Source organism: Heterodontus francisci, chromosome 15, assembly GCF_036365525.1.
Source record: "Heterodontus francisci isolate sHetFra1 chromosome 15, sHetFra1.hap1, whole genome shotgun sequence".
In the NCBI taxonomy this organism is placed as follows: Eukaryota; Metazoa; Chordata; class Chondrichthyes; order Heterodontiformes; family Heterodontidae; genus Heterodontus; species Heterodontus francisci.
This window is the reverse complement of record NC_090385.1, coordinates 34,624,824-34,650,251: the sequence shown is the minus strand read 5'-3', so window position 1 is coordinate 34,650,251 and position 25,428 is coordinate 34,624,824. Positions and strand designations below refer to the sequence as shown.

The window sequence follows — 25,428 nt, the reverse complement described above, 5'->3', positions numbered from 1 at the left end:
TGATCAGGAACAGACCAGGATATTTTGAGGCTAGTGGTTATGAGGATACATTTCCTTTTCCAATGAGTGATGTTAATCATCCGCCACATCAAGCCAATCAGATTCACAACCTCAAATTTGTAAATCTACTCCCAGACCTAAGAGACCTTCCTATCTCAAAGACTATTTCTGTACTTACAGAAAACAGACAAGTTGAAGACTAAGAAATAATCTGATGTATATATATATATATATGTTTGTTGTTTAGAATACTTTAATTGAAAATGTCTTTAGTAAAAAAGGGGATATGTAGTGCTGTATAAAGTGTACATTTAGAATTCTACAGCAGGGCACGTGCCTTCTGGTTTTCTGGAAACAAGCTTCTGGATGTCTCTCTCTCTCTAGGCTGCTTTTTAAGGTAAAGTGTGTTACATCTCACCTCTGGGTAGGAGACGCTTTGGTCTCTCCCCTATGGTGATCGCACCATGACCCAGGACATGGCTACTCCACACCCACTTTGTTTCAGAAGAACCCATTTGATTCTGGAATATGTTACGATAGGTGTAGGATGGGTGCAATTGACACCTTTTAGCTTTGAAGATTTTCCTTTGTCCCTGTCAGATAGACAGTTTGAATATACAAAGGCCAAGTCCTTACCCTTCGGTGGCCATTTTCAGCACATTGTTCACTTTTTAAAAGAAAGGTCCTTTGTTAAAAGACAAAGTCAGTTTTTATAACTTCAGATTTTGTCCATAATTTTTGTATCATTGCACTTCTTGTGTGCATGAGACATGGAATTATGATGATTGTGCCACAATTTCATTTTATATTATGGCATTACAAGAGACTGGGAAAGTAATTTTGGGAAGAGTTGGTCACCTGGTGGTGAATTTTAATTAATTTTTCTCTCCAGCCAATTTTCCCTTTCCCTCATGAAGGTATTGCCTCCTTATTAATTTTTGTGACACAATTTTCAGATCAACTCAGCACAGGCTGAGATCGCTGTTTCAACCTTCCCGACTTCGCTTCCAAGGGGACAATTGTAGCATTCAAATCATCTTGTTGAGAACAGAAAACTCAGCACTAACCAGGAATCAATCCAGGGATCATCCAATCAGCATGGTTCACTTCCATGCTGCCTTTAGCAAGTGAATTAATAGGGAAATGGGAACTGAGCAGTTGGGGGAGCTGCAAACATGTTTTGTTACAAGCAGTTGCCAAAGCTGCTCATTTATTTTTTTTAAATCTTTTTTTTTAAGTATGCATGTAGCTTTAGCATCTTTTCCCCACTAGGGGGAATTCTGAAAAGCAACAGAATGCATTATTTTCAAAATTTATATATGTTTTAAAAAGAAATGAGAACCTGTTCCATCAATTACTTAACAGTTTAGCAAAGCCATAAGCTCCCCCTGCCCATCCCACCTCTGAGGTATTACAATCATTACAAATAAGAAACTGTTCAAAATGTAACCTGTTTTATTGGTCTACAAATAAAAAGAATTAGAAGGTTAGCGACTTTATGCTCCAAGAAGAGAAGAACATCTCACACTGAGCTTATTAAAGTATATTAATATCTTACAGTTAAACAATACTGCTTGTCTACTATACACTAACAACTCAACTGCATAAGGATAGTTAGCAAACAGTCTCTAATCAGCATGAATTGAATTTTCATTCAAGCACTATATTTAAGCTTCCTGCTTTATACTTTCCTGTGAAAGCGAGGATGAGAAAGAGAGGCAGTCCAAAGTCTTCAATGCACAAAAATGGATGTTTTATTGCTGTCCAATAAAATTCAACAACTTATATTGCATCAAATAAATCCATGGAGGAAATCTCATCAGCACCCTTTCAAAAATCTAAAAAGTTGCAAAGAACACCTTTCAGCTTCACCATTCTTTCACCCATCCTTGCTGACTTCATTTCAATGTGCATTTAAAATTGAAAAAAATTATTGGAAGAAATTGGCTTAAAGGAATTATCAAAACTAATGTGTCAAGATGATGAACTGATCTACAAATTTTAAGTGACAGTGGCTGAAGCACTCACTGTATTAATGGTGGCACCTCTATCAGTTCAATTCCTTCATGATGAGGTTCAATAACTCCAAGTGTTGATAATTATAAAAATTAACCTCCCCCAACAAAACAAAAATTGACAGAGGCAGAAAAAGCAAGTGTCAGTATCAGCATTCATTGCTTATATAAAAAAATAACAAAATAGAAATTCAAATCTTTTAAAAAATACTTTTGGAAATTACTGGCTTAGGAGATATACTAATTGAGAGTCTGGGGACTATGAATGATTAAAACCAGAGCTTTTCTGTTTTATGTTTACAACTTTAAAAATTATAAACACTTATAGCAGCGGTCTCACTGCAAACTCTAGAAATGAACGTGCATGCAACAGTGTGTAAGTTTTTAAGAAACCTGGAATATCTAAGTGATCTAGATTTGTGTGGCATGATACCAAGTCATGGGTCCTTTACCAGCTCTCCTGTTATATCAGAGCCATCAGACTATTTACTTTAATGGGTTTCACTATAGTCAGTCGTAATGAATGATTTTGGCTTAAGCAGTCATACCACACTAATTTGGTCTTAAGATCTTAAAGTTTACCCCAGTATACTGGCATCATTTTAATTTCAAAATAATATATATGCATCAGCCTTGAAATTCCTTACATCCCTCTTCACCCCCTATATCACTGTTCTCTGAGAAGGTTTTTTTTAAATAAACAAAACACAGCTGGATTACTTTAAAACCTGAAATTTCTATAGCTGTTCCAAACTGCACACTCCAAGTAAAGAGAAAATATTACCTAACAATATCCTTTGGAAAATACAAATCAAAAGGGATTCTAAAATTAATTTACTTTTTGCTAGTTGATTTTAAAAGGATATCTAAAGATGAGAATCCTCTTTGACGCAACAGCAAACCATAATTTTCACAACAGTACAGCATACTCCAAAGATGGGATACTCATATGTAAATGACCAATAGCACATCACAATATAGTTTCAGGAGGATTATAGCAAATACTTGTGAAAAACAAAACAATTATGAACTTCCCTTTCATTTTTAAAACTTTTTTTGGGCAGTTTTTGCATTCTTAAAGTAGAAACATTGATACCAGGACAAGTTCTGTCTAGTAAAAGAAAATGATTTCACCAACTTGGTTAACTTAAGTATGACAAGTGAGTCATACTTCCAAAGTAACAGGATGATAGTATCTCAAAATTACCATATTTTGCACTGTTCCATTTTAATATAGAATAAAAATTCTTTAGGCTTCTTTGTACAAGTTACTTTTGTTGTGTTTTCCTGCATCATTATCCCATCTCTGTCACTGTATCTTTCTATTTGATTTCCCCATACTTCCCGTTTACCTCTGTTCTTCCTTAGTTTCCCCCTTCTCTATATTGTATGAAGCTTCATTTCTGGGAAGTTCAGCAAAAGCAGACAACTATACTTCTACTTGTCAGGGATGCAATTTTGCTTCCTTCCAGTACATCCTTATTTTAAACAATCAGCAAGGCTGCTCTGGAGTGGGAGAAAGGGTAAGGAATGTATACCAGTTCCTAGAAAAGGGTAGTAGAAATTCTTTCATACCAAGATGACAATATATCACTTAACCAAATGGAAATTGCAATATAAAATTGTTTGCTGTGCAGATATATTCAAAATTTTGGCTGTCTTTTTTGAAACCAAATTAAAATATTTCAAGACTTGCACAACTGTATTACACTTATTAGTGCCATGTCCATTAAAACAAAATTACATTTGTTTTGCATGAGCTATTGGAATTGAACTACCAACACTCTTCAGTAATCTGCTCTGCTTATGAGCTATCTCTGGAACAGCAAAGGACTCTAATTTCTTTGTACCATTTTCCATGTAGGAATTGTTACACCCACAGCAGATACAGTCTAGACAAGACCTACGATTTGCATAACAAGGGCATCGCTGCCCCCTGCAAGTGAGAACACTGGGGGCACATGCTGCACGGCCACATTTACACCCAGGTTTCCCTCTTGGCTTTTTGCACACGGATTTGACTGTACTAGCACATTCTTGATTGCCTAACCTCTTGACAGTTTTGTACTTAGCATTGTAATTTTTCACCATATTCTTCAACTTTTCAGTGACACTACTGTGTCTGTTATCAGTAGGTTTCTTTAAGTTAAATGAACTTTTGTCGGATGGGGGTATGTATGATGTAGAAATCTGCTCAGCGGATGCTTGAAGTATACTTTCATCCTCAGTATCTTCCACATTACATCCATCATGATTTGCCTGTGACATGCTTGGTTTGCAAATCTTTCTAGTAAAGACACTAACAGCTTTCTTCCTGTCTTTTATATTGGCATCAGCAAGATCAGTTGGTTGATTGGAGACAACAGATTTTTGCACCACCTGTACTTGTACCACCTGGAGTGGAGTCAATTTACTTATTATTTTCATAGCTTTTTCTGTGCAACACAACACATTGGATTCCATTTCATTCTGCACCAACATCATGCCCTCTTCTAACAAAATATTCAGGTTAACTGGTAAGGTGTATTTTTCTGAAATATTCTCCATTATGGCACAGCTGGCTAAATAGTCACAAAGTTTCTTATAACAAGTTAAAAGAATATGAAGTTGCTCATTTTCCACAAATGTTCCATGGTCTTTGCACCAACTGCAGGAAGGCTTCATTTGCATTTTCTGCCCTGTACATCTTTTGCATACAAAATGTTGGCAGACTGACGTTTTTGGACCAACTGGACTTTTCAGTAGGTTACCTAAACCAAAGAAAGGCGTCTTCAGATATGGATATAAATATATTTTGAAGCCATTTCAACATGATTGCCAAAACAAAAACTATGTATTACACAAAATGGGGCCACAAATAGCAGCCCTCTATTGGACAAATAATTAGTCACTATGAGGCAGTCATTAAAGCAATTCAGATATTTAACTGACTGTAGCTTAAAGCCTTCCATAAGAGATATAGATCAACTGTGAGGCAAAAATAGCATGCAGTTTTAGTTATCCCGTCACAAAATAAGGGATTCAAAGGAGTAAATTTTAGGATCATCTATACAACAATAATCAAGTTAACAGTAGTCAGCATGTATCTGGAAGAGGAAGATCCTTCCTGACAAACCTCCTTGATTGCTTTCAGGAAGTGACAACCCAAGTGGACTATGTTAAACCATATGATGTAGTATACCTCAACTTATAAAACGCTTTTGAAGTTCCACACGAATATCCACTAAACTCAAAGCTGTAGGGATTCAGCAAAAACCCTGCAATGGATAAGAAACTGACTGAAAGGTAGAAAATTAATATTGGCTGGAGAAATTATACCACATCATCAGATGGGAGGATCCTGAGCCAATTCAAAACTCGGTGCTGTTTCTATTAACAACCTGGATTCAGTAACTCAATGCAAAGTGGTCAAATTGGCAAATGATACCAGCTAGAGGGGCAGTGACATTGGAAACAGCAGCTCAAAAATTACAAAATGAGTTGGAAGAAATATGTTAAGTGGGCATAATTTGGGCAGCTGAAATTTAATGCTGAGAGAAGTGTGAAGTGCTACGTATAGGAAGGAAAAATAGATCACATGCATACTCCATGAATGGCATTGAAACATCCATGGATAAAGTGAAAAGAAATCTAGGGGTCTCAGTAGTCTCAACGCTCAACCAATGCATTCAACAAAGCTTATAGAATTCTTCACTGTAATAGCATATAAATCAAAAGAGGTAATGATCAAACTGCATTTTGCACAGGTCAGACCACATCTTGAATACTGCATCCAATTCTGGTTGCCAAGAAACAAGGCAAACGTTCAAATATAAGAGGCAGTGCACAAAAGAGCCGACAGAATGATGCCCAGCTCCAATGCACTGAGTTATGTGGGAGGACTAGATATGACTTTGGCTTTTTGGCATAGAAAGGAGGCATCTGAGAAGTGACCTTATACAGGTATAAAGAATTGTTCCAGTATAGTAAGGTTATCCAGGAATATGACTTTAAATGAAACTAGAGGTGTAGAACTAGGGGGTCACATGTTCAAACTAGTATAAGGTAATTTTATGATCAGTATCAGGACATTTCTCTTTGCACACAAGTGTGGAATAAACTTACACATATTAGTGGAGGCAAAAACCTTGCAATTATTTAAAAATCAACTGAATGCTGAAATGATGGAGGAGCCCAGTACACCAGTGCAAAGGGCAAGCCTGAAGCATTTGCCACCATCTTCAGCCAGAAGTGTTCAGCGGATGATTCACCTTGGCCTCTTCCTGAGGTCCCCAGCATCACAGATGCCAGTCTTCCGCCAATTCAATTTATTCCACATGCACAGGCTATGAGCCCTGACAACATCCCAGCAATAGTACTGAAGACTTGTAGTCCAGAACTAGCTGTGCTCCTAGCCAACCTGTTCCAGTACAGCTACAACACTGGCATCTATCCAACAATGTGGAAAATTGCTCAAGTATGTCCTATGCACAAAAAGTAGGACAAATCCAATGCGGCCAATTACCACCCCAACAGCCTCCTCTTGATCATCAGGAAAGTGATGGAAGGTGTTGGCGACATTGCTATCACGCGGAAGTTACTGCTCAGTTTGGGTTCCGCCAGCGCCTCTCAGCTTCTGACCTCATTACAATCTTGATCCGAAAATGGACAAAATAGTTGAATTCAAGAGGGGAGGTGAGAGTGTCTGCCCTTGACATCAAGGCAGCATTTGGCTGAGTGTGGCATCAAGGAGCCCTGGCAAAATTGAGGTCAATGGGAATCAGGGAGAACACTCTCCACTGGTTGGAGTCAAACCGAGCACAAAGGAAGATGGTTGTGGTTCAGATACTGAAGCAGTCCGTGTCTGAGAGTTGGACAACATTCAGGCAAGTGGCAAGTAACATTCGTGCCACACAAGTGCCAGTCAATGAACATCTCCAACAAGAGAGAATCTAACCATCTCCCCATGACATTCAACAGTATAATCATTGCTGAAACCCCCACTATCAACATCCTGGGGGGGGGGGGGTTACCATTGACCAGAAACTGAACTGGACCAGCCATATAAATACTGTGGCTACAAGAGGAGGTCAGAGACTGGGAATTCAAACTCCCAAAGACTGCCCACAAGGCACAAGTCAGGAATGTGATGGAATACTCTTCACTTGCCTGGATGAGTGCAGCTCCAATAACACTCAAGAAGTTCGACATCATCAAGGACAAAGCAGTCCACTTGATCGACACATCAACCAACGTAAACATTCACTCCCTCCACTACCGATGCACAGTGGCAGCACTATGTATTATACACAGGATGCACTGCAGCAACTCACCAAGGTTCCTATGACAGCATCTTCCAAACCTGCAACCTCTACCACCTCAAAGGACAAGGGCAGCAGATGCATGGGAAGACCATGACCTGCAACTTCCCCTCCAAGCCACACACCATCCTGACTTGGCATTATATCACCATTCCTGCACTGTAGCTGGGTCAAAATCCTGGACCTCCCTTCTTAAAAGTACTGTGGGAGTACCCATACCAGATACACTGCAGCTGTTCAAGGCAGGGCTCACCACCCTTTCTGAAGGGCAACTAAGGGCGGACAATAAATACTGGCTTTGCCAGTGATGCCCACATCTCATGAAATAATAAAATAAAATTGGAACTATCGGGATGGATGAATTCCGAGCAGCCAAATGGCCTTCCTCATCAACAACTATCCTGTGAGGCAGGATATGGATGTGTGAGAAAGGAGTCAGAGAATGACTAAGTTGACTTCAGTCCTCAGTAAGTCATGAAAATTTCAAAGTAAGCAAGCTTATAACCTCTAACATTTCTAATATTTGCTAGTTCCGAAGAAGGGTCACTGACCCGAAACGTTAACTCTGTTTCCCTTTCCACAGATGCTGCCAGACCTGCTGAGTGGTTCCAGCATTTCTTGTTTTTAAACCACAACCATCTTCCTTTGTGCTAGGTATGACTGCAACCAGCGGAGGGTTTTCCCCCTGATTCCCATTGACCTCAGTTTTCCTAGGGCTCCTGGATGCCATACTCGGTCAAATGCTGCCTTGGTGTCAAGGGCAATCACTCTCACCTCACGAGTTCAGCTCTTTTGTCCATGTTTGAACCAAGGCTGTAATGAGGTCAGGAGCTGAGTGGCCCTGGCGGAACCCAAGCTGAGCGTCACTGAGCAGATTATTGCTAATCAAGTGCCGCTTGATGGCACTGTTGACGACACCTTCCATCACTTTACTGATGATTGACAGTAGGCTGATGGGGTGGTAAGTGGCCGGGTTGGACTTGTCCGGCTTTTTGTGTACAGGACATACCTGGGCAATTTTCCACATTGCAGGGTAGATGCCAGTGTTGTAGCTGTACTGGAACAGCTTGGCTAGGGGCACGGCAAGTTCTGGAGCACAGGTCTTCAGTACTATTGCCAGAATATTGTCAGGGCCCATAGCTGTTGCAGTATCCAGTGCCTTCAGTCATTTCTTGATATCACGCGGAGTGAATCGAATTGGCTGAAGTCTTGCATCTGTGATGCTGGGGACTTCAGGAGGAGGCAGAGATGGATCATCAACTTGGCACTTCTGGCTGAAGATTGTTGCAAATGTTTCAGCCTGACTTTTTGCACTGATGTGCTGGGCTCCCCCATCATTGAGGATGGGGATATTTGTGGAGCCACCTCCTGCAGTTAGTTGTTTAATTGCCTACCTCCATTCACGGTTGGATGTGGCAGGACTCCAGAGCTTAGATCTGATCCGTTGGTTATGGGATCACTTAGCTCTGTCCATTGCATGCTGCTTACACAGTTTGGCACGCAGATAGTCCCGTGTTGTAGCTTCACCAGGTTGACACCTCATTTTGAGGTATGCCTGGTACTGCTCCTGGCATGCCCTCCTGCACTCTTCATTGAATTAGGGTTGGTCTCCTGGCTTGATGCTAATGGTAAAGTGGGGGATATGCTGGGCCATGAGGTTACAGATTGTGGTTGAGTACAATTCTGCTGCTGCTGATGGCCCACAGTGCCTCATGGGTGCCCAGTTTTGCAATGCTAGATCTGTTCGAAATCTATCCCATTTAGCACTGTGGTAGTGCCACACAACACCAAGGAGGGTATCCTCAATGTGAAGGCAGGACTTCGTCTCCACAACAACTGTGCCATGGTCACTCCTACCAATACTGTCATGAACAGATGCATCTGCAGCAGGCAGATTGGTGAGGACGAGGTCAAGTATGTTTTCCCCTCTTGTTGGTTCCCTCACCACCTGCCGCATATCTTGATGTCGATTGGCAATAGGCGACTCCATTGTCAGAGGAGTTGTTAATGGAAGGTGCAAAATCAGTGGAGCACCATGCTTGACATCATGATGAAGGAAAGGTCATTGATGAAGCAGCTGAAGATAGTCAGGCAAGAATAATGCTCTGAGGAACTCTAGCAGTGACATCCTGGAGCTGCAGCCATCGCATGGTTTCGTTTTGACCCCCATTAGTCTCAATTTTGCTATGGCTCTTTGGTGCCACATTCAATCGAATGTTGTCTAGATATTGAGTACAGTTACTTCTACTTTGGCTCTTGCATCCATGAATGAAGCCAAGCAGTTCTGGCAGAATCTGACCTGAGCATTGGTGATTAGGTGTCAATGAGTGTGAAAATTGTCCAGTTTAAGTTTTTCTGCTTCTTACACATAGGACATACCTCAGCAATTTTCTACACTGTTGAGTCAATAGTACTTGGCTAGAGTGGTGACTAATTCTGGTAAACAGATAAAGATAACCATTTCAATTAAGCTCATGGACTGGGATTTTCCAGGTCCTTTGAGGATGGGGTCAGAGGTGAGAAGGCTGGCAAAATGGCATGGGAAGGTGCCAGGTGGCATGCCCAATGCCTTCCTAACACTATGCCATTTTGCCAGCAGCAGGAAAGATGGTTGATGGCTTGCCAGCCCGGAGACAATTTGAGCTACATAAGTGGCCAGTTGAGAGCCCTCTTCCCGTCTCTGCTGGCATTTCATCAGCGGCAGGGTGGTCCTCTGCCATGTGGGGAGACCGCCAGGGATCTCCCAGTGGGATTCGTGGGCGGGGGTCTCTCCTTCGCCTACGAAGGGGTCCCCTGGCGGCAATGGCAACTCCTGTGGCACTGCCGAAGTTTGCCCTCAGCGATTCATCCCCTCTCCAGGGCCAGCCCGATTGAGGGTGCACATCCATCGTTGCGTTCTCATCATCCAGGTGCAGCCCCAGCAGTGGCCACTGCTCCCGGTGGCACTTCTCAGCTGCCAGCCCTCTTATTGGGTTGGCAGCTCTTGGGGGCGGGCCACTGTCCTTAATTGGACAGAAAGCCTGTCAGCAGCCACATAATTGACTGCCGCTCATAAAATGCGACCCTGGATCCTGCCAACCACCAAAGCGGGCAACCCCCCCGCACCCCCCACTTCTGACCCCAGCTCCCTCTGCTGCTTTGGAAAAAATACCAGCTATGATTTATTCCTTTCATTTTCCTACACTCAGTTTTCAAGCCTATATTATTCTAATGCTTTCTTCCTGCCAACACCAAACAAAAATTAAATTAGTATATTCAGTTTAGTACCATGAGAAGCAAAGGAGTATTCCTCAATTTTCTTTGAAATCAGTAGAGAGATCAGAGATATCCTGATGCACAAAATTGAAATGCACCAGAAATAGAAGCCAAAAGTGACAAAACATACGGTTTGTGACCTGACAGTCTTCCTCACTTAACATAATAATGAATTATGTCAAATCATCAAAAATCTATAAATGAAAAGTTCTAAAATCAAAATGTCAAAGCCAGCACAACAACTGAAAGCACTCATCAAGTCCAAGACCAAAATGATTAGTGAAAGCAGAATGGTATTGAGAAACTCCTATTCCACAGTGGTCCATGACATGGACACAGCACAAGTGGAACGAGCTCTAATTTCCCTTGTGGTTTCTAACCAACAAGGAATTAATGCAGTAACATGATGTACTACCTGTTTATTAATGTTTAATTTTTGGTTTAGAATTAAAATGAGTAATAGCTATATACTGGTGAATTTGTTTTGCAACTGAAACCCTCATCTGTGCCAGGACTATTCCAATGCTCTCCTGACCGGCCTCCCACCTTGCATACCTGAATTCATCCAAAACTCTGTTGCTTATATCCTAACTTGCATCAAGTCCTGTTCAACTATCAACCCTATGCTCGTTGACCTACAATGGCTCATGGTCTGGCAATTCCTGTTGGTAGGTAAATTGGCCATTATAAATTGTCACTAGTATAGGTAGGTGGTAGGGAAATATAGGGACAGATGGGGATGTTTGGTAGGAATATGGGATTAGTGTAGGATTAGTATAAATGGGTGGTTGATGGTCGGCACAGACTCGGTGGGCCGAAGGGCCTGTTTCAGTGCTGTATCTCTAATCTAATCTAATCTAAAATTCTTAGCCTTGTCTTCAAATCCCTAAATGGCATTACCTGTCCATATCTCTGTAACGTGCTCCAGCCCACAACCCTCAGAGATCTATGTGCTTCTCCCATTCCGTACACTTGTGCATCCCTGATTTTCTGCACTCCATCATAGGTGGCTGTGCCTTCAGCTGCCTAGGCCCGAAACTTTTGTATTTACTGTCTAAATCTCCCCTCTCCTTAAAACCTACCTCTTTAACTAAGGTTTTGGTCACCTGTCCTAATATTACATAGAATGACATAGACTATACAGCACAAAAACAGGCCATTTCACCCAACTAGTTCATGCTAGCATTTATATTCCAATGGAGCCTCTTTCCATCCTTTCTCACCTATCAGCAAAACCCTCTAGACCCCTCTCCCTCATATGCTTATCTAGTTCCCCTTAAATGCAAGTAGACTATTCGCTTAAATTACTCCCTGTGCTACCGGGTTGCAGTCTCATCACTTGCCACGTAAAGAAGTTTCTTCTGAATTCCCTACTGGATTTATGAGTTACTATCTTATATTGATCATCACCAGTTTTGCTCTTGTCCACAAGTGGAAACATACTCTGTGTCTACTCTATGTAAACCTTTCATAAATTTAAAGCCCTCTATCAGATCATTTGAAGTCCACCTGTTCAGTCTTTCCTGATAAATATATCCTCCCAGTTCTAGTATCATCCCTGTAAATCTATCTTGCACCCTCTCTAGTGCCTCTATATCCTTTTTATATGGTGACCAGAACTGCACACACTACTCAAGTGTGGTCTGACCAAGATTTGATACAAGTTTAGCATAACTTCTCTATTATTCAATTCTATCGCTCTAGAAATAAACCCTTGTGCTTGGCTTGCTTTTCTTATTGCCTTATTCATCTGTGCAGGCAGCGAGGCCTGGACAACGTATGTCAGCCAAGAGCGACGTCTCAAATCATTACATCTTCGCTGCCTCCGGAGAATACTTGGCATCAGGTGGCAGGACCGTATCTCCAACACAGAAGTCCTCGAGGCGGCCAACATCCCCAGCTTATACACACTACTGAGTCAGCGGCGCTTGAGATGGCTTGGCCATGTGAGCCGCATGGAAGATGGCAGGATCCCCAAAGACACATTGTACAGTGAGCTCGCCACTGATATCAGACCCACCGGCCGTCCATGTCTCCGCTTTAAAAGCGTCTGCAAATGCGACATGAAGTCCTGTGACATTGATCACAAGTCGTGGGAGTCAGTTGCCAGCGTTCGCCAGAGCTGGCAGGCAGCCATAAAGGCGGGGCTAAAGTGTGGCGAGTCGAAGAGAGTTAGCAGTTGGCAGGAAAAAAGACAGAAGCGCAAGAGGAGAGCCAACTGTGTAACAGCCCCGACAAACAAATTTTTCTGCAGCACCTGTGGAAGAGCCTGTCACTCTAGAATTGGCCTTTATAGCCACTCCAGGCGCTGCTCCACACACCACTGACCACCTCCAGGCGCTTACCCATTGTCTCTCGAGATAAGGAGGCCAAAGAAGAAGAATCTGTGTCACAGTTTTCAGTGGTTTGTCCCTATACTTCCAGATCACTTTGCACCTCAACCCATTTGAATTCTTATTCCTAAGATGTGATCTCCTTATTTTTATCACCAAAATATAATACCTCACACTTATCCATGCTGAACTTCATTTGCCAATTATATGTTTATGCATCTCCTTGTGTGGCTCGGTGTCAAATTTTGTTTGATAATAGCTCCTGTGAAGTACCTTGAGACATTTTACCATGTTAAAGGTGCTATATAAATGGTAGCTGCTGTTAATATAAACACTAAAAGCCCTAAACAACAAAATGACATTTGCTTTAAAGCTGAGATGCAAGCTGATGTAGCAAAACAAATAAAGTTCAGATACAATTTTTGGCAAAAAGTATGGCTGTTTCTTAATCTATGCAAATGGAAAACATGGAACATCAAAACAGATGATGAGTTTCCTAAAAGAATGGAGTTTGTACTCTTAAATGCAAGAAACCTGATGTTCAAATGGGTTTAACAAGCTTGCTTATCATTCAAATCCCAGATAAGGATTAGCTCAACAAAATATTTGACTTTTCAGGTACCTTTCATGAACAAGGATACTGCTGTGCACTCACAATTGAATGATGAACTCTTTGCAGGTTGGGGAAAGTTTGTGTAACAAAGTTAGAACAGCTATGGGGGCTGTAACTACATTCCTGACATCAATGCAAAGCCTTAGTAACCTATGCTACATAGGGAAAAACATCAGCTGCCTTGCTCTCATGATCCAGTATTCCAAGCTCGAAAGTACACATATGGACCAGAGGATGGGGCTCAAACGTAATGCATCACATGGTAAAAAAAAAAACTAGTTATCATATGCTTTCTAGGTTCTTTGGCTACCATTTGCTATCCAGTGGCTTCCAATTGGAAAATGCCCATATGCAGAAGGCTAGGCACATTCAAGGAATAAGAACGTGGATGAAATACAGAAGGGCTGCAAGATGGTTGCCTCAGGTTAAGGAATGCATCCTGGATGTTGAGAGACCATGCAGAAGATCAAAGAGATATAAAGGGCAATCTGAATGCAAGAGTAACAGCAAGCAGAAAGCACAATGGTGACTTCATTGCTTCTTTGCCCAGACTGTCATTCCCACTTTATTTATGCATGGAATGTGGGCATCACTGGCAAGGCCAGCATTTATTGCCCATTCCTAATTGCCCTTGAGAAGGTGGTGGTGAGCTGCCTTCTTGACCTGCTTTAGTCCATATGGTATAGGTACACCCACAGTGCTGGTAGTTCTAGGATTTTGACCCAGTGACAGTGAAGGAATGGCAATATATTTTCAAGTCAGGATGGTGTATGACTTGGAGGGGAACTTGAAGATGGTGGTGTCCCCATGCATTTGCTGTGCTTGTCCTTCTCGGTGGTAGAGGTTGTGAGTTTGGGAAGTGCTGTTGAAGAAGTCTTAGCAAGTGGCCGCAATACATCTTGTAGATAGTACACACTGCAGCCACGATGTGCGGTGGTGGAGGGAGTGAATGTTTGGGGATAGTGGATGGGGTGCCAGTCAAGCTGGCTGCTTTGTCCTGAATGGTGTTGAGCTTCTTGAATCATATTGGAGCTACACTCATCCAGGCAAGTGGAGAGTATTCCATCACATTCCTGACATGTGCCTTGTATTTAATTGAAAGGTCTGGGAGTCATGAAGTGCTGCAGAATACCCGGCCTCCGGCTTGTTCTTGTAGCAACAGCATTTATGTGATTGGTCCAGCTAAACTTCTATTATGTTATTTATGTTACAAAGCACTTTTTGTTCATCATTGATAACAACAGAGGCAAGTGCTACTATTTTACCAAACAACTTTACAGTGTTCCAGAAACGTTTAAAAGCCTGGTAATACATAGTGGCTTTTTTTGCGAAAAAGCCCTACCAATATAATGGAAGGAATTTAAAATCAAAATGTGCATACACTTTGCATGCCTTTCATGCATCTAATTTGAAATATAGTCTGTGCTTCAATTTCTTCATCTATAAGTTAGATTCAATATACTTTTTCATTTAGTCATTTGTGGGTTGTGAGCGTCAATGGCAAGTCCAGCATTTATTGCCCATTCCTAATTGCCCTTGGGAAGGTGATGCTTTCTTGAACTGCTACCGTCTATGTTGTGCAGGCAAACCCACAGTGCTGTTAGGGAGGGAGTACCAGGATTTTGACCCAGCGACAGTGTAAGAGCAGCAATATAGTTCCAAGTCAGGATGTTGTGTTACTTGGAGGGGAATTTGCAGATGGTGGCGTTCCGATGTTTCTGCTGCCCTTGTCCTTCTAGGTGACAGAGGTTGCGCATTTGGAAGGTCCTGTTGAAGGAGCCTTGGTGAATACATCTTGTAGATGGTATACACCGCTGTCACTGCGCGCTGGTGGTGGAGGGAGTGAATGTTTAAGTGGTGGATGGGGTGCCGAACAAGTGGGCTGCTTTGTTGAGTTTCTTGAGTGTTGTTGCAGCTGCACTCATCCAGGCAAGTTGACAGTATTCCATCACATCCCTGACCTGTGCCTTGTAGATGGTGGACAGGTTTTGGGGAATTAGATGAGATACTCGTCACAGAATTCCCAGCCTCTGATCTATTCTTGCAGCCACAGTATTTATGACTGGTCCAGTTAAGTTTCTGGTCAACGGTGAACCCCAGCATGTTGATGCTAATGTCATCGAACATCAAGAGGAGATGGTTGGATTTTCTTTGTTGGAGATAGTGATTGACTGGCACTTGTGTGGCACACGTTACTTGCTAATTGTCAGCCCAAGTCTGAATGTTGTCCAGGTCTTGCATGAGGGCATGGACGGCTTCAGTATCTGAGGAGTTGCGAATAGTACTGAGCACTGTGCAATCATTAGCAAACATTCCCACTTATGACCTTATGTTGCAGGGATTTGATGAAGCAGCTGGAGATGGTTAGGCCTAGGGCATTATCCTGAGCAACTCCTGCAGTAATGTCCTGGGGCATGTTTACAAGTACAAGCTAGTATTTAAACAAAAATTGTATGAGATGACAAACTGTCTCCATTTTGGCAGGTTATGTGTTTAATGAAAAAGAAAAGGACTTGCATTCATATAGCACCTTTCAAAACTCAGGATGACCCAACTGTTATAATGTAGGAAAACACAGCAGCCACATTGCACAAACAAGGTCCCATAAACAACAATGAGATGCATGACCACATAATCTGCTTTTTGGGATGTTGGTTGAAGGATAAATATTGGCCAGGACAGCAGAAGTCCTCAGCTCTTCAAGTAGTGCCATGGGATCTTTTACATTCACCTGAGAGGGCATTTATTTTCAACAAGTTAGTACCTTAATTAAAATACAATTCCATATGAATACTTTAATCATTGATACATTAATTTCATGACATTTGTATTTCTAAATTTGAGATGTGTCTAGATATCTATATATAATTCCAGGATGCAGGTCATTGGTGTTAGGAAAATTCTGGATGATGCATTAAAATAGTTATACCTAACGCATTGGCTTAAGCATGCATTTTTTCCAGTGATTGGTATATGTATAATAAGCCAAGAAACAGTCACCCGGTCCATGTGGGATGTAATCTGGGTTGCTGAGGAAAGCTAGGGTGGCGATAACAGAAGGTCTGACCAAAATCTATCAATCCTCTGTAGATATGGGAGTGGTGCCAGAGGACTGGAGGTTACACCCCTATTTAAGAGAGATTAATCTGGTAATTACAGGTCAATCAGTCTAACAACAGTGGTGGGAAAACTACTACAGACCATTGTCAAGGGCAACATTAATTCTCACTTAGAGAAGCATGGGTTAACAGGGGACAATCAGCACAAACATGTTGAAAGGCAAATTGTGTCTGTCTAATGTGGTGAACTAACAGAGGGCTGATGAAGGTAGTATATCAAATGCTGTATATATGGACTTTCAAGAGGTATTTGTTAAAAAGTACCACGTAAGAGACTTACTCAGAAAATCGAAGCGCATAGTATTAAAGGGACAGTAGTTGCTTAGGGATGCAATTGGATATGGGATAGTGGGAAGAGTTTGGAGATGAATGGATGTTTTTCTGACTGTAGAGACAAATGCAGTGGGGTCTCCCAAGGGTCAGTATTAGGACCATTGCTTTTCTTGTCAAATGTAAATAAGCCGGACTTGATTATAGGAAGCACAATTTCAAACTTTGCAGATGATACAAAACTTGACAACGTAGTAAGTGGGGGAGGATGGCAGCAGACTTCAGGAGGACATAGATTGGTGAAATGGGCAGAAACATGGTTGATTGAATTAAATGCAGATCAGTGTGAAAGTGATGCACTTTTGGAGGAAGAACATGGAGAGGCAGTATAATCTAAATGGTACTATTCTGAAAGGTATGCAAGAGCAGAGGGGCCTGGGGGTGCATATTCATAAACCCTTCAAGACGGCAGGGCATGTTAAGAAGGCACTTGAGAAAGCGTATGGGATAAATAGGGCCACAGTACAAAAATAAGGAATTCATACTAAACCTTCATAAATCATGTTAGGCCTCAGCTGAAGTATTGTGTACAATTCTGGCACCACTCTTTAGGAAGGTTGTCAAGGCTTTAGAGAGGGTTCAGAGAAGGTTTACCAGGATGATACCAAGGATGAGGAACTTCAGGATATATGGAGAGATTTGAGAAGCTGGGATTGTTTATTGACCAGGGAAGGTTAATGGGAGATTTAATAGAGGCATTCAGAGTATGAGGGGTTTTGATAGAGCAAGTAAGGAGAAACATTTTCCTCTGGCAAGTGGGTCAGTAACCAGAGGTCACAGATATAAAATAACTGGCAAAAGAATTGGAGATTTTTTTCCCATACAGTGGTTTGTTAAAACTTGGAGTGCATACCTGAAAGGACTGTAGAATCAATCCCATATTGACTTTCAAAAGGCAACTGGACATGTATTTGAAGAGAACTAACTTGTAGGATTATGGGGTAAAACCTGCAATGTTGAACTAAATTGGACAGCTCTTTCAAAGAACCGCCACAGGCACGATGGGCAAAATAGCCTCTTTCTATGTTGTAAGGTTCTCTAAACAGCACTGTCAAGTCTATATCTTGTCTATTACTCACTGGGTTTTTGTTGCATTTTCAGAACTTTTAGAAGGCAATAATTAGCCATGGTTTTATTGCTATAACATTTTTCCCCACAATTATTCTGACTGGATCTTTCAGCAGGAATCTGAAGACAGCCTTTAAAACCACAGAATTAATGTGCTTTCATACAGCACTTTTCACAGCCTTAGGATGTTTCAAAGCATTTTATAACCAATGAAGTACTTTTGAAGTGTAGTCCCCGTTGTAACACAGGGAAACATGACAGCCAATATGTGCAAAGCAAGGTCCCAGAAACAGCACTGAGGTAAATTATATGGTCTACTCCTGCTATTTCTTATGTTCTTGTATGTTGGGAGAATTAAAATGTAATAACAGAACTGACCCATATAACTATAACTGGTCAAAGAACAAATAATTAATGGGGTCTTATCTGTGACACGTACCTTTGAAGTCAGCAAACTAATATGTATAACGGAGCATGTTTTGCAAGAGTTAGTTGGAGATGTCAAAAAATAAAGAAACTAAAAGCTACTCTCTTGTACAGTACAGCTCGATCGCCTATGTTGTATATGAATGCACTCTGTTCCGTATACTCCTTCAAGTATTTTGTGCTTACATGAAGTGTGTCGTTGTCAACAACAAAAGGAAGGAGGCTGACCAACAGTTGATCCAACAATAATCTGTTTAGTGATGTTGGTTGAGGGATAAATATTGGCCATGATACTAGAACTGCTCAGCTCTTCTTTGAATCGAGGAGATCTTTTATGTCTACTTGAGAGGGAGGATGAAAGTTCGGTTTAACAACACATCCGAAAGATGTCACCTTCTTCAATACTGCATTGGAGTGTCAGCCTGAATTATATGAAGTCTCTGAAATGGGACTTGAGCCCACAATTGTTATACTCAAAGGAGAATGCTACCACTGAGCCAAGGCTGATACCTTGTAATAAGGTCCCATGACACTATTTTAAAGAGCGAGGGAGTTATTGCTGCCTGACCAATATTTATCCCTCAATCAGCATTACAAAAAAGAGACTATGTGGTTATTGTCAGATTGCTGTTTGTGGGAGTTTGCTGTGTGCAAATTGCTTCCTACATTACACTTCAAAAAGTACTTAATTGGCACATCCTGAAAAGCAAGTCTTTTTCTTTTAATTAACTGATGTATTAATAATATCCGGAAAAGCTGAAAGCTTCTTTGATGTAAATTTTACTGAATACGTAATTACAAATGAATCAAATTCCACCATAAAAGTCCACCAGAGAGCACTGTGTAAATAATCCCTCCAGTAACAAGTGCAAAGAGCTCATGGACTTGTCACTAACATTGAGACCAACCATTTAGTTGTCTCTTCTATGTTCCTTCTTTCCCATAAGCCACCTGGCCAAACATCCTCTAAGGTGTCTCCCTGCCCTAGCCTTGAACTTGCATCATTCTCTAGTCTCTCCTTTCTCCCCAAGCTCATTTCATCCGTGTGATCCACCTCCTGCTCCCTTGACCCTATTCGCACTAAACTGCTGACCACTCAACTTCCCTTCCTGGCTCCCACGTTAGCTAATTTTGTTCAAGGTTCTCAGGTACTGTCCCTCTCTTTCAAATCTGCCATCATCACCCCTCCCCTCAAAAGGCCAACCCTTGACCCCTCCGGCCTAGCAAACTACTGCCCCATCTCCAACCTCTCTTTCCTCTCCAAAGTTCTTGAACGTGTTGTCGCCTCCCAAATCCATGCCCATCTTTCGCGGAAATCCATGGTGGAATCCCTCCAATTAGGTTTCCGCCCCTGCCACAGTACTGTAACAAATAACACCCTATGTGATGGTAACAAAAGTAAACTATCCTTCCTCATCCTTCAAAACCTGTTTGCAGCCTTTAATACACCATCCTCCTCCAAATACTCTCCACCGCCGTCCAGCTGGGTGGGACTACACTCGTCTGGTTCCATTCTTATCTGTTTAATCGTTGTCAGAGTATCACTTGCTTCTCTTCCCACTCCATCACCTCTGATGTTCCCCAAGGATCTATTTCTCATCTACATGCAGCCCCTCGCGACATTATCCGAAAACAGTGTCAGTTTCCACATGCTGACATTCAGCTAGACCTCACCACCACCTCTCCCGACCCCTCCACTTTCTATAAATTGTCAAACTGCTTCTCCGACTGATGAGCAGAAATTTCCTCCAATTAAATGGTGGGAAGACCAAAGCCACTGTTTTCCGTCCCTGCAACAAACTCTGTTCCCTAGATACCGCCTCCATCCCTCTCCCTGGCAACTCTCTGAGGCTGAACAAGACTGTTTGCAACTTTGGTGTTGTATTTGATCTTGACATAAGCTTCTGACCACATATCCATGTCATCACTAAGACCGCCTACTTCCACCTCCCTAACATCCTCCACTTTGTCCTTGCCTCAGCTCAGTTGCTGAAACCTTTCTCTACATTTGACTATTCCAACCCACTCCTGGCCAGCCTCCCACGTTCTACCCTCTGTAAACTTGAAATCATCCAAATCCCCATTGCCTGTGCCCTAACCTGCACCAGTCCCGTCCACACATTTCTCATGCTTGCTGACCTATATTGGCACTGGGTTAAGCAAGGTCTCCATTTTAAAATTCTTCATCTATGCTTTCAATCCCTCCATGGCCTCCACCTTTCCGATCCTCATAATCTCTCCTCCAGCCCCACAACCTTCTGAACTCCTCTAATTCAGGCCTCTTGAGCATCTGTTTTTAATCGCTCCATCGCTGGTGGCCGGGCCTTCAGCTGCCAAGGTCCGAAGATCTGGAATTTGCTCCCTAACACTGCCTCGTTATCCTCCTTTAAGATGCCCCTTAAAACATACCTCTTTGACCAAGCTTTCGTTCAACCGCCTCTGGCTCAACATCAAATATAGCTTTATAACGTTCCTGTGAAGCAGCTTGAGATGTTTTACTACATTATAGATGCTATATAAATACAAGTTGCTGTTGATGTAGCAGTTTCAAGGAAAAGGCATGGATTTGATTTTCATTAATTAGTGATGCATTACATGTCTGCATTTTATCTTGCACCCTGAAAAAACTGGCATATACAATGATTTCCAAAGCCATCAAAGTGAAATCCAGCTTGGGACAAGAGTTTAGTCAAAATTTACATTCAGTTCACAGAGAGTTTATTAAACTTAAGATGGAGAAAATGTTTCAGTGATGTTTTCACACTCCATTTCAAAACATTTGGCAAAGGAAACATAGACCCTGAACAACAAATTGGCTTGCTCATTTGTGAAATCTAAATCCTTTTTCCTTTCCTGAAACTAACTTGGCACAGATTTAAAACAAATTTTGTCAGTCATGTCTAACATCTAGCTAGAACTAGATGTTCTAGCATAAGATCAGTTTGTTTCATTGTCACAACTCTGAATCAGCAACCTGCTGCGCTGAGATCATTTGCAGTAAAGTTTTGGTACTGATAAGTTTTATATTCTTGGAACAGGTTAAAAACAAAATTGCACTTGAGGCAACTACTAAGTCATTCTTTTCACAGTCACTGTAAAAGAACTAAAAATTATGAACAAAAAGGACCCTGCACATCAACATCCCACAAACAGCAAACAAGCTGGTTGACCAATTTGTTTTTTTTGTTGGTGTTGTTTGCAGGTTGAATATTTTCTATGGCAGCTACTTTATCTTTCATTGAATGGTACAAACCCATCTTTTACATGCACCTGTAGAGGCAAGTGGGACTTTGGTTTAACATCTCACCATCAGTAGTAGGGAAAATGTTGGAGTCTACTATAAAGGATGAGATAACTGAACACTTGGAAAATAATATGATTGGGCAGTCAACATGGATTTGTGAAAGGGAAATCATGTTTGACAAACCTGTTGGGAGTTTTTTGAGGATGTCACTTGTAGCATAGGTAAAGGAGAACCAGTGGATGTGGTGTAGTTGGATTTTTGGAACGCTTTTGATAAGGTCCCACACAGATAAGTAAACAAAATTAGAGCACATGGGATTGGGAGTAATATACTGCAGTCAATTGAGAATTGGTTAACAGACAGAAAGCAGAGATCAGGAATAAATGGGTCATTCTCAGGACAGCAGGCTGTTACTAGTGGGGTTCCACAAGGATCAGTGCTTGGGCCACAGCTGTTTACAATCTGTACAAATGACTTGGATATGGGGAACTGTAATATTTCCAAATTTGTGGATGACTCATAACTAGGAGGGAATGTAAATTGTGAGGAGGATGCAAGGAGGCTTCAAGGGGATTTGGTTAGGCTAAGTGAATGACAGGAACATGGCAGATGGAATATAATGCGAATAAGTGTGAAGTGAACCACTTTGGTAGAAAAAAACAGAAAGGCAGAATATTTCTTAAATGGTGAGAGTTTGGTAAGTGTTGGTGTCCAAAGAGGTCTGGGTGTCCTTGTTCATGAGTCACTAAAAGCTAATATGCTGGTGCAGCAAGCATTTAAAAAGACAAATGATATGTTGGCCTTCATTGCAAGGGGGTTTGAGTACAGGAGTAAAGATGTATTGCTTCAATTGTATAAAGCATTGGCTAAACTGCAACTGGAATATTGTGTAATTTTGGTCTCCTTATCTAATGAAGGATATACTTGCCATCGAGACTAATCCCTGGGATGGTGGGAATGAGGAGAGATTGCAGAAACTGGGCCTGTATTCTCTAGAGTTTCAAAGAATGAGAGGTGATCTCATTGAAATTTACAAAATTCGTACAGGGTGGACGTGGATAGGATGTTTCCTCTGGCTGGTGAGTCTGGCCTCAAAATGTGGGGCAGGCAATTTAAAACAGATGAGCAGGAATTTCTTTACTCTGTGAGGGTGGTGAATCTGTGGAATTCTCTACTCCAGAGGGGCGTGGAAGCTCAATCTTTTGAGCATGTTCTACTAACAACTTCAAGGGATATGGGTAGTGGCGAAAAATGGCAGAGAGATCGATGATCAGCCATGATCTGTTTGAATGGCTAAACAGGCCGAATGGCCTACTGCTTCTCCTATTTCCTATGATCCTATAAGGTCGTATTTCGAACAATGCAGTGTTCCTCAGTAAAGTAACCATTTGCCAAAATGGAGTATGTGCTTGAATATGAATATGGTATGTGACATCTGAAAAATAATTCCATTCTCCAGATAGTGGGGTGCGGATGTTTCACTCGCCTCCAACAAGCGCCCTCAGCTTCCAATTGAGAAGCACCAGAGCAAAGTGACTTAATCCACTACAGCCACTGACTCACTAGCTTACACCAGGTACTTTCGCTACTTAATAGCCGCTTGCTGCATGTTCCGTCCCCTCAGACCCGGGATGACTTGTACTTCCCGCGGCCGCTCCGCTTACCACACACGACGCAGGAAAGCGACTGGCGCAGGTAGGGCAGCAACCGACACAGATCCGCCCGCACCTGCTCCAACTCGGCGCCGTTACTCGCCGACAGCAGCATCGCACAGCGGCAGGCAGCGATGTAAAGCTCAGTGGCGATGACCGGATTCATTACAGTCCTGTGGAGAAAACAAAATGGACGGTGATTTTGATGGGTGGGGGAGGAGCAGCGAGTCAGCTTCCCGCCACGGCTTCCACCAAGTCCCCGCCCCTTTGTCCAGGGCGGGCACCATCCAATGAGCATGGGAATCTGGCAGCGGTCGGGCGCCGATTGGTCAGTTGCAATGTCAATCAGGATCTCGGCGGCAGACGCTCAGTTCAAACGCTTTGGGACATTCAGTGGTAAGGCGGCCATTTTGACATGTTACCAGCCTCAACAAATGATTGTCAGCGGGGAGCAAATGTAGGCTCGACAGCACATGGCTCATTTGGGAGTGTGGAAGTAACGGAGGAACTAATGATTTGCTTTTAAATGATAGCACGATCAAATTATGAAAACAAATTGTTTAATTCCCTAAAAAATTGATCCCAAAGACTCATGTTTTAGCCAAGCACTTTTTCTTTTTTTTTTGGCCTTCTTATCTCGAGAGACAATGGTTAAGCGCCTGGAAGTGGTCAGTGGTGTGTGGAGCAGCGCCTGGAGTGGCTATAAAGGTTAATTCTAGAGTGACAGGCTCTTCCACAGGTGCTGCAGAAAAATTTGTTTGTCGGGGCTGTTACACAGTTGGCTCTCCCCTTGCGCTTTTGTCTTTTGTCCTGCCAACTGCTAAGTCTCTTCGACTTGCCACACTTTAGCCCCGCTTTTATGACTGCCCGCCAGCTCTGGCGAACGCTGGCAACTGACTCCCACGACTTGTGATCAATGTCACAGGACTTCATGTCGCGTTTGCAGACGTCTTTGAACCGGAGACGTGGATTGCTGGTGGGTCTGATACCAGTGGTGAGCTCGCTGTACAATGTGTCTTTGGGGATCCTGCCATCTTCCATGCGGCTCACATGGCCAAGACATCTCGGGCGCCGCTGACTCAGTAGTGTGTATAAGCTGGGGATGTTGGCCGCCTCGAGGACTTCTGTGTGGGAGATACGGTCCTGCCACCTGATGCCAAGTATTCTCCAGAGGCAGCGAAGATGGAATGAATTGAGACGTCGCTCTTGGCTGACATACGTTGTCCAGGCCTCGCTGCCATAGAGCAAGGTACTGAGGACACAGGCTTGATACACTCGGACCTTTGTGTTCCGTGTCAGTGCGCCATTTTCCCACACTCTCTTGGCCAGTCTGGCCATAGCAGTGGAAGCCTTTCCCATGCGCTTGTTGATTTCTGCATCTAGAGACAGGTTACTGGTGATAGTTGAGCCTAGGTAGGTGAACTCTTGAACCACCTCTGGAGTGTGGTCGCCAATATTGATGGATGGAGCATTTCTGACGTCCTGCCCCATGAGGTTCGTTTTCTTGAGGCTGATGGTTAGGCCAAATTCATTGCAGGCAGCCGCAAACCTGTCGATGAGACTCTGCAGGCACTCTTCAGTATGAGATGTTAAAGCAGCATTGTCAGCAAAGAGGAGTTCCCTGATGAGGACTTTCCGTACTTTGGATTTCGCTCTTAGACGGGCAAGGTTGAACAACCTGCCCCCTGATCTTGTGTGGAGGAAAATTCCTTCTTCAGAAGACTTGAACGCATATGAAAGCAGCAGGGAGAAGAAAATCCCAAAGAGTGTAGGTACGAGAACACAGCCATGGTACACGCCACTCAGGATAGGAAAGGGGTCTGATGAGGTGCCGCCATGTTGAATTGTGCCTTTCATATTATCATGGAATGAGGTGATGATACTTAGTAGCTTTGGTGGACATCCAATCTTTTCTAGTAGTCTGAAGAGACCACGTCTGCTGACGAGGTCAAAGGCTTTGGTGAGATCAATGAAAGCAATGTAGAGGGGCATCTGTTGTTCACGGCATTTCTCCTGTATCTGACGAAAGGAGAACAGCATATCAATGGTCGATCTCTCTGCACGAAAGCCACA

At 42.5% G+C, this 25,428-nt stretch overlaps 1 protein-coding gene across 2 annotated transcripts; it reads right to left on the bottom strand.

Annotated features, from left to right (window-relative positions):
- Positions 1-1,490: 1,490 nt before the first annotated feature.
- Positions 1,491-23,597, bottom strand: LOC137377588 (E3 ubiquitin-protein ligase MSL2-like). Of its 2 annotated transcripts, none has more exons than XM_068047380.1 (2): positions 23,368-23,597; positions 1,491-4,765 (listed from the first exon to the last, which is right to left on the bottom strand). In XM_068047380.1, exons 1-2 carry the CDS (start codon positions 23,519-23,521, stop codon positions 3,756-3,758), a joined length of 1,164 nt encoding a protein of 387 aa, XP_067903481.1. In that variant the 5' UTR covers positions 23,522-23,597; the 3' UTR covers positions 1,491-3,755. The 2 variants fall into 2 exon arrangements, 1 of the variants encoding a protein (XP_067903481.1); XR_010976444.1 differs by lacking the exon at positions 1,491-4,765 and adding an exon at positions 15,987-16,247 and having other exon boundaries at positions 23,368-23,454.
- Between the last annotated feature and the right edge of the window lie 1,831 nt (positions 23,598-25,428).

Coding starts and splice junctions, on each gene's coding strand:
- LOC137377588 (XM_068047380.1), bottom strand. CDS start 23,521: ATGAATCCGGTCATCGCCACTGAGCTTTACATCGCTGCCTGCCGCTGT. Junction 4,766..23,367: donor GCTTTCCTGCGTCGTGTGTG/GTAAGCGGAGCG, acceptor TCTTTGGTTTAG/GTAACCTACTGAAAAGTCCA.